The following is a 10,258-nucleotide window of genomic DNA, read 5'->3' as shown; positions in this document are numbered from 1 at the left end:
CTTGTCCTTCATGTGCCTGGAAGTGGTTTCCAGGATGAGTGGCTCTTAGGGCTGGAAACTACAGACCAGCCTGTAGTTCTGTGGCTCCTTGTTCCTGCCCTTCTCAAAGATACAAATGCCCTTTGCTTTCTTGCACTCCTCAGACATGTCTCCCAGTTGCCATGATTGTTCAAGGTTTAGAGTGGCCTCAAGACATCAGCCAGCTCTAAAACACTCTTGTGCTTTTGGCCCCATCTTGTATCATGAAGAATATAGAGAATAAACTTGTCACAACCAGTTCTGCTTCTAAAATGCTGTGAAGGGCAGAAGTCAAAGCAGAAATGAGGTGTTAAGAAGTATAATCATTCAAGAATTCTTCCCAGTATATTCAGGAAACCTAAGAAAAAGTGAATACAACCCAGTCTTAAAAATGAAAATGACAAGCCTGACAACTTTACTACTCCAGCTATCTACTTAAGCATATAAAAAATGTTCTGCAGTGAGTTCTCCTGGTTGTTATTCCATTTCTACCTCTCTATGGTTTTTCCTTGAGAGTTTGCCCACTGCTTTCCTCTCTTACTCCACTGCCCTGCTGATTGCTTGCTCCTATAATCCCACACTCAAGCCTGTCCAAGGTTGTTCCCATGCTCCTGCAGTTATATGGAGAGTGGGATAAAGAAAATTGTTCCTTTTGCTGGGGAAAAGAGACGAGGGAGCTTTACAACAAGGAACTGAAAGCATAATCCACCTTCTCAAGCAAAATATTCTGCCCCCAGGGAATAAAAATCCCTTGATGGCTCTCACAGACAGGTAAAATACCAATTTGTGTTTAGCTGTAGTATATATATGATCTTCCCTTTGACTAATGCAGAAAAGATGAAGACTTGCCAATTGCCCCTCCATGTTGAAACTCAATAAGCTTCAGATGGTGAAATGGGACAGAGCCAGTGGAAACCAAAAATTGAAACATCATTTCTAAGTGAAGAAGGCTACATTACCTACAGAGTAGTGGGTCAAGAAAAGGTGAGTCCAGTTCAGCTGAATAGGGAGAAAAGTAATTTATCTAATTCTTTTTCTTTTCCCACATAATTTTGGTGGAAAAAAATAGAGGGATATGAGCATTTCTGTGACTAAGACAGAGACATCATTCTCTGGAATTCTCACGGATTTTGATAGCCACAAGATTGTGAGGGCTACAGTTGCATTCAGATCCAAAAAGAGCAAAAGCAAGCTGTTTATTGAAGTGAGAAATTATATATATTCTTATCCTTAAGCTGGTGTTAAAAGGCAAAAGTTAGAAAGCAGTGATAGACAGATTAATACACACTGCAAGAAATCACCTCTTCAGGCTCTGTGACAAATGTCACTAATTTTCTTAAGAACTTATTTGTTATAGGAATGATTATTAAAAGACAGAAAGTTGGGATGACCAGACTTCTTAAGGGTTAAAGTCCATGAGATAGATTTTGCAAAGTTAATGCTGTGGTTTTTATTTTCCTAACTCCTCCAGGAGTTTGTCATGCTAATTTACTTCCCGTGTATTTAGGGAATACACGATTCTCTCCAAAATCAGGCTTTGCAAGGAATGTTATTTCTGCCCTCTCGTGGCCACGGGCGATTTTGCAGTTTTACATCGACGAGAATTCCAGACTCGAATCGCATTTCAATAATTGCAAATTGCTTTTACTTTAGAGAACAGACATAAGTTTTGTATCTCTGAGTCAGCTTTCCTATATAAAATGTATTTATTTATATCTTTAATTTCAATATAATAGTTGATTATTTAGATTATCAAATTAATTACATAAAATTCTTCTAGTTGATGTCATAGCTCAGAATATGAAGCCGTGACTTGGATGTTACAAGAAGCAGTTAAACAGTGTTTATTTTCTAGTGGCTGAAATTATTTTAGTTTTAGGGCCTGTGCCCCACTTTTGGTCTGTTCACATGAAAAATGTTCTATAATTCCATGCAGCAGCTTCTTCTCAACTTCAGTGAATCTTTAACTTATTTATAAATTAAATTGCACTCAGTTTCCATGTCATGTCAATCAATCAATCCACTGATTCTACTGGAGTTACTTAAAATTTATCACATGTTGGCAGGATCAGACCACAAGGTCAATTTGTATTTTAGAAAGATCATATATCATATATCCCATGTATGAATAGTCCTGTCCCCTACAGGCTTATAGAGGGTTGAATTGTTTCAGTTATCACATTTTCTGATAGCCAGGTGTCTGGAGACAGAATAGTTACATATGCATGCACAGTGATTTCTCTTGTGCTTATTAGATGCTGAGGGTCTGCACAAGAAATTTTGTAGCACACATATAAGAGCATATAATGCAATAGAGATTTAAGACAAAAGTATTATTAAAAAAAAAAAAGAATCGATTATTCACTGTCAAATAATACTAACAAATGAGAATATTTTTCTGTTACATGTTGGAAAATGGGGGATAATCCCTTGACTTTATACATCACCTGCAAACTTTCACCTATGTGCTCCTTTTCAGTCAGCCCAAGTTTGTGTATCCACATCTTGGTGATTTCTGGGGTAACTAAGAAAATCACTACTGCACATGGTGTGCCAGGACCAAACTCTGCACCATCTGCACTTAGAAGCAGAGGCAAATAAGACCTAGAAAGAATTTATCTCTAGTTACACATTTGAGATGAGGAAATCCTCCAGCCTCCCCAGATTCATAAAATTGTATGCTGTATAAATATGTGCAAGAACATATTTAGTAGGAAATGTTTTGAAATACAGAATTTGCAGAAGCATGCAGTGGTGGCTGAGCAGACACAGGAAGAAGCTTCTGAAAACTGTCTGCTCTTTTCCTCTCCCCTGCTCTTTCTGCAGACTGACACATCAAGAGCAATACAGAATCACCTGGGTTAACACTTCTTTCAAGATTCCATAAACCATATGTGATCCCAGTATAACTACAACAGAGGCTCCTCTGGAATACCTCCACTGATATTTAATTTCTTCACAGGAACCTAAATTAAACTTCTGACTTTTCTTTCATAGCTGCCAAAAGAAATCAGCTGCTGAATAGGGCTGTACAATTTTGTTTGAAATGTGTCTTGAGGGACAGGCAAACCTGCCCCTCTCAGGATTGATGATGGTCTCTAAAGGCAAGAAGGTACTTAGTCAAAATGGTAACTACACTCAAAGACAAGCTCAGTACCAAACATGTGCTTTTATGTTTTTCTTGAGCCGCTCTCTTCAACAGCAGAGTTCAAAGAAAGTTTATCTCCATTCTTTTACAAATAAATTTCTCTACATTTGCCATAGAATAAATTCCAAGCACTTTTATTGCCCCAAAATCTGGATGTATTTTAAGTACCCACAGAGTTAAGCAGTTAAGAGAAGTGATGATTTTTAAAAGTTCCCCTCTGTTCTCCTTCACTAATTCATCCAAATAGGAAGTGCTCCAGGCTTTGGAGCAGAGATCCCCCTGCATCCTGCAGACCCAGATGAGGCAGGCTGTCCCCCTACACCCCATGGAGAACCCCACAGCAGAGCAAGTGGATGCCAGGAGGAGGCTGTGTAGGAAGGCTGTAGTAGGAAGGCTGTAGGAAGACTTCCCATGTAGGAAGGCTGCACTGGAGAGGGTTTGCAGGCAGGACTGTGAGCCTGCAGGGGACCAACACTGGACAGTCTGCTCCTGTGGACAGCACCCCGTGGGAGGCACTCACACTGTGGATATTTGGGAAGATGTGCAGCCTGTGGAAAGGACTCACACTGGAAAACCCATGGAGGAGTGTCTCCAAGAAGAGGGATTCCATGTTGGAGCAGAGGAAGAATGTGAGGAGTCCTGAGGGGGAAGGGATGGCAGAAACATTACTTGATTAACTGACCCCAATCCCTAATCCCCATTCCCTGCACTGCAGAGGTGGAGGAGGTACAGGTAGAGAATTTGGGAGTGATCTTCCTTATCTTCACCCATGAGACTTTTGTTAAATTAGTTTCTTAACTGTCCAGCTGAAGATGGAAGTGATATGGTGGTTTTGGTAGGCTCCTTGTGTCCACCCTGGATTAGCCCACCACAAGCATCTCCACAAATTGTAAATCTGATTTCAACTGATAACTTTGATATAAAGCTTCTCAGAGATATAGGATGCACTTTGAACTGCAGTGATGCAAACAAATTTAATGTTTTTTTTCATGTGAGGTGGAGTGCCTTGAGGAACTAAGGGTCAAAACCCAAGGAAAGTTTTGGTTTACAGTATTCCTAATACTTTCCTCTGGTTTTGAACCACTTTTTATTTATTATTTGTTAACCTGTATATGCACAAATGTGGTATTTGCAAAGATATCTTCATGGCTCTCTGTGCCCTACAACACTCATCTTGCATTGTTGCATGTTTATGCATTTGTGCTACAGCATGCAGCATGTGAAGTTTAGCTCCAGTTTCTATTATTTAAACATTTTAAAATGTCTTGCTCAAAGTTTGGAAATTTCTAGTGGTTGTCATGACTAAGGATAGCCCAGTTGTCATATTTTAAAGAAAATGCAAAGAGCATTTACTCTTCTAAGGGTAAACCAAGAGTGTCACTTTACACTCCACTAAATCTGTCTAAATGATATATTGAAATCAACCCCATGATGAGCCTTTGGACTTAGAAATTAATCAGTACATTGTCAGCTGTCTTCTCTATAAGCTTAAGTCAGAACCTAAAATAAGCCTGGTGTTTTTTGCATGGGGAGTTTAATAATAGGCATAAATATTACCTGTATGGCAAGGAAGGCTGGGAGCTCCTGAACCCTACAAGAATTCCTGCCAGGAAACCTCAGTAGCCTGTCAATTGATTTATTTGTGTCCTTTCCTTGCTTTTCCCCAATTCATGAATAATACCTGTATGTGGATAATAAATAATCCAGTGAGTGATAGTTAGAGCAATGTATGTTGCCTGTTGTCCCCCTTCTCCTCCTGTTGCACTATCCAGTGATTGTTTTCTTGGCTCATGTGCTCTCAAGCCAAACAGAAATTTTGCACAGTATAGCATAATTCCTACTTTATGTACTTTTCACCTAGCAGTTCCTCTGCTGAGGGAAAATAAATCAGTAGCCATCTCCTGTACCCATGCTATGAAGCTTGCAATGAGAGGACAACTTAATTGTACCTGCTGCTGGGGCACTGTTTGGGCTTCTGCTTTCCTCCCACAGCAGCTATCATTAATGCCAGTTGATGTGCACCCCTTCCCTGTTGCTAGGTGATATGTGCCTTAAAAAGACAGCTTCTATTGCTGCTCAGGGTTTCTCACAAATCTTGTTTGCTTTTGGTTCACATGATGTGCAGTGAGTTTTGCAGGACCAGAACCCCAGCTCAAAGTTCAGGGCATTTCCTTCTGCTGTCCATTTGACTGTAAATCACTTAAAGATCCTGGTTTTCCTGACTGAAGAATGAATGTCACCTGTTCTGGTGGTAGGCAATGGCAAGGCTTCTGCTTCATAGCCTGGATCTTTTACTTGCCCCACACATAATTCATTGACCAGTGTCCTTCAGCATGGACTTGCTGTACACAAGTCCTACACTGCAAAATAGGCCTTCAACAGCACTTGCTAGGTAAAGTGTTTTCTGAGGCTCAGAGAAAAACCCAAAGATTGATTTGGGACTCTTAAATTCAGAAAGTGTAATCTCATTTTTTATCTGTTTTTATCTGTTTAGAATTTCCTATCTCTTTGTTATTTCAGGTATGAGTGAGTAGAGAGAATAGATATTCTCAGGACTATAATCTGATTCCTTTGGATTGAATCAGATTCACCAGGCACAGGTGAATGTTGTGTTTCCTGTAGCCTCATCAACTTTGTGGAGGAATGGCAACTCAGCCTCTGTCCCATCTATGAATTTATCTGATCAGTTTGATAGGGTTTTTTCCCAGGTTCTTCTAAAGATATGTGGAATGGAAGATTATCTGGTTACTGGTTTTTCAGCCTAAAGGCTAAGACAAGAGACAGGAGAAGTAATAAACTCTCAGATACCTAAACCTTGAGGAAGAGGAGGCAACAGGACAGTAAGAAAGAGCAGAACCCCTTCTTGATGGGACCAAAGGGCTGCTGATGAAGGTACCCATGTGTGTGTGATTCTATTGTCAATTTAAAGCTGGACTAGCTGGCGAGCAGAAGAAGAGGTGTAGGAGCCAGATGCCAGAGAGACAAGTTGCCTTTCAGATTTATGTCTAAGATGACCCATGAAAAGCAGGAAAAGTGTTTTCCCAACACTTGATTTTTTTTAGCTGCTTATGACACAAAGGTTAACAGCAGTTTTTATCCTGCTTCTGATTGTTATTCATATTGTAGGCTTCTTTTTATTTGAACCATGCATCTTTATTAATTTTATGCTTCTTTTAATTCTGCTTAAAATGCTTTAAATTACACAGCCATTGTTCCATAATTTGGTTTTACAACCAACAGGACATAAGTAGCACAGAAATAAATAGAATTTACACTACACTGCCACTGAAGGAAACTACTACAACAATCACTACAATTATCATTGTCTTATATGTCAAGAGTTTGTACAGAAACAATGCTTTATGCATACACAAAGGCAGGTTTGCATTTCAATTCACACATTTCCTTTTCATGACCTTGAGTTTTGAAAACGCATTGCAGCTTTTCCAAGTCTTTCAGATTCCATCTTCATAATTTCATTCCAGTATTGATGTAACTGTTAGAATTCATATCCCTAGAAATACCAGACAAATAAAACAAAAGCTGTTACAATTAGGTGAGACAGTGAGAAAGGAATGGAAGGAATCAAATTAAATGAGGGAGCACCTTGGCTTCTAATATATCTGTTATCTTTTCTGGCCTGAACTTCTGTTTTATGCATATGTCAGATGGAGGTCAGGGGTAGCCAACAGAAACTTGGTTACAAGAAAAATGGGCAGTTCCAGTAAGGCAGCAGCTATGATAAGAAGGACTGTTACTGAAGAGCTGGTTTAAATTATTCTTAGTAATAGCAGGAAATAGTTTTTCTATCCTGAAAGAAATTCTGAGATGTCATATAATTTTTTTCATTGTAACATGGAATGAAAAATCACAATCTCAAGCATTGTCTCAGTAAGAAAATATGAAAAAAACCCCAGGATCAGATGAGAAAAAATAATTTTCAGAATGCTGCTATTAAGTTTAGAATTTTGTCTTTTTTTAAACTCTAATTTGCATTAATTTGGAAAATGGAACAGTAATTTTTAGGTAAGTTTGTAATTTTATAGTACTGAAATGGGATATTTTAATGATTCTGAACCTTCTTCACCAAAGCCATAGCTTTTCAGAGTGAAACCTGATCTAAAAAATCATCAAATCTAATCCTGTCAGATGAACATTTTCAGATTTGGCTATTTGGCACCTTCTCATTAGAAAAGGCTTTATAAAAAGATTCTTTACTACCTTTGAGGAGACTTTTTGATTTGATGAAATGCAATCATTCTTTTGGCAAATTGAACTCATATTGAAATGCTTAGGGATATTCCTAAAGGAATTCTGGCTGTATTTAATCATTACTAACCTATGATTTAATATACATTTTAATATGTGGCTTGAACACTTGTGCAGCAATACCTGGTTCAGATTCCTGAATGTCTTGAGGCAGATTGACAGCCAGTGACTTCCCAAATCTCTGTGGCAAATTTAGAAGTGATTGACTGGAACCTTTAACCAGTGGAGATCTCCCAAGCCTGTGTGATTCCTTTGGAGCACGATTAGGTATGTTCTCTCCAAAAGCTCTTCCAAATCTCAGGGGCAAATTAGCAAATGGTTTAATGCTTCTTTCTTCTGGATAATTTCTTCCAAATCTAAGAGGTAAATTAGCAACTGAATTTGGCATCTTGCTTCCTGTAAAAGGGTTCATTTTAATCATATCTTTTGATCCCCATTCTTCCATTTCATCAAAATCGAGACTCCTCTGCTTTTCTTCCAAAATATCTTCTTTAATCTAAACAAAAATAATTTTAAAAAGGATACAATCATTTTATAGGGAACTACTCCAGCTACCAATCACACAAAGTATTCAATTTCATACCTCCTTAAAAAGCTGCTGGGTAATGGTCTTATTTATTTGAATATGTAATTTTTTTTTAGTTCCATTTGCTGAACTGCATTGTAAGGTAAGCTCCTTCATATGGATTACTTAATATGCTGACATTGTCCTGCTTACCTTTTCAGAACTCTGACCACAAGGGCATATTTCCATATTAGTATCAGCAAATGGTTCAGCTCAAATGGTGTCAGTAGGAAATATTTCTGGACACAGGTGTCAGTACCTGTGCAATCAGTCAAGGCAGGACAGCATTAGCTGTTGGGAGGGGAAGATGCTGAACATATTTAGTGACTTCACACAGACCCAGACTCTTCCTCATCTGGTCTGGATGAACAGGAGGATGGAACAAGCTACTAGAAGGTGTAGCTCATATTTCCTCCTCAGCATTGGGTGGTGCTTTGGACCCAATATCCATCCAGGCTGACAGACAGGGAAGGAATGGAAATCTGTTGCCCCGAGCTTTAAATTGTTTTAGTCCTCCTCTAGTACACAAGATTCTATGGAAGTTTTTGTGCTCCTAATTTTTGTGCAACTGGCACAAAATGTACTTTCTATATCTATGCTGTCATACAGTGAAGAACTGAGCCTAGTATATTACCTGTCTCATGATGTAAAGGGCAGCTATTGCCTGAAAAATAGCTTTATCAATATGAGCCTTCTTACAGAGCAGTGTTCTTCCCTCAGGATATTGAAAATCACTTTCTTTTGTGACAAGAATAAGTTTCCAGCACTTCACAGCAAATATGTACAAACACAGATTTAAATTTCAGTTAAAGGCACAGATGCTACTAATCCTAATTTCACTTCCTCATCCCTATTTGCCTTTCCTGTGAACTTCTCCAGTTACTGGCAGAGAACAGGAACGAGCCATTCTAGTTCATACTTCATGATTGAAATTTCAAATAAACTATCCCTCTGATTGCACCTGCACACTGCTCCTGGAAGTATACAAAAGTGAGCTAAAGTTCAGAGGATTTGACTAGCATAATTGAAATTGTACTTTCTTTTGAAGGATGTTTCTTATACCCATGATGATAAGTCAAAAAGAGAGGTTGGCTCCCATTTCCTAAGGAGTATTTGCAGGGAAGACATGAAAAATAATACAGATGAAGTGTGCAAATCTCATCTGGCACCTATTGAGACATAATAAATGTGCAACCCTGCAAAGAAAATTTTTATAGGCAATTTCCAGAGTAAAATTTTAAGACCATTAACTATATTAGATTTAAAATGTTCTCTGTTTATCATTATTCTTTGAGTATTACAAGCATGCCTTTATTAATTTTGGATTAAAAATCTATCTGTTATATTATGTGCATAAAATGCCTGACAGGAATGTTAATTGAGGACTGACTGTGTAAGTAAGAAGCATTTCAGAAAAAGTCACAGCCTAATCACAAAGCTGTACTGCAAGAAAATGAAACATGAGTTGATTTACACAGCATGTGTGTTTAAGCAAATGAATTTCTTGAAAATTCTTTCAACAAGCTTTTTTCTTACTGCTAGTGCTGTAATGCTGAATGCTGTGGGATGAGTTTAGGACAGCCTGTGCCAAAACATCCAGGGTGCTCAGGATCTGACCCACAGTTCCCCCCAGCAATGTCATAGTAATACAGATCTTACCTCATAATATTTATCATCACTGTCCTCTCTGCTCTGCAGCCTGGACTTCATTGCTTCATTTAGGCACATGCTGTTTGGTGTGAGAAAAACCACTGTAGCTAAAGCAAACAGAATAAACTTCTTGGTTGAAATTACTTTCATTTTTCTCCAGTTAAGCTTACTTAGAGAGCTCAGAATCTGTACAGAAAATAAAACTGCCATCTTTTTATATAATCAGAAAACAAAACAATTTTTTTTTTTCACCATGACATCAGTCTCTAAAGCTCCAATTCCCAGTATTAATTAGGGAAGTAATTTGAATATATTTGAAGAATGTTGGGAATTTCTTTTAGACAACATAACTTCTTGTTAGGGACACGCTGACTTTACAAATATTTTCTTCTGGTGAAGTATGTCTTAATTAGCTGATTTTGAGAGCCACAACAGTAGGGATATACAATAGCCACAATGCTTCATCATCGTAGACAAAATCACCTTGTTTCTTTCTTTTTATTGGTGTTCTCAGAAGGACTATGAAAGGAAGCTTTCCCCATGTAAGCACTCTTCTTTTAAAACAATCCTTTTGGACCACAGAATGCTTGTTTATACTTATGTACACC

The 10,258-nt window shown here is 38.2% G+C and overlaps 1 protein-coding gene across 1 annotated transcript; it reads right to left on the bottom strand.

Moving 5' to 3' along the window:
- Positions 1 to 7,505: 7,505 nt before the first annotated feature.
- NPVF (neuropeptide VF precursor) lies at positions 7,506 to 9,800 on the bottom strand. The gene is made up of 2 exons (XM_056482857.1): positions 9,660 to 9,800; positions 7,506 to 7,931 (listed from the first exon to the last, which is right to left on the bottom strand). Exons 1-2 carry the CDS (start codon positions 9,798 to 9,800, stop codon positions 7,506 to 7,508), a joined length of 567 nt encoding a protein of 188 aa, XP_056338832.1.
- Between the last annotated feature and the right edge of the window lie 458 nt (positions 9,801 to 10,258).

Source organism: Oenanthe melanoleuca, chromosome 2 (genome assembly GCF_029582105.1).
Source record: "Oenanthe melanoleuca isolate GR-GAL-2019-014 chromosome 2, OMel1.0, whole genome shotgun sequence".
NCBI classification, from domain to species: domain Eukaryota; kingdom Metazoa; phylum Chordata; class Aves; order Passeriformes; family Muscicapidae; genus Oenanthe; species Oenanthe melanoleuca.
This window is presented reverse-complemented; position numbering and strand designations above follow the sequence as displayed.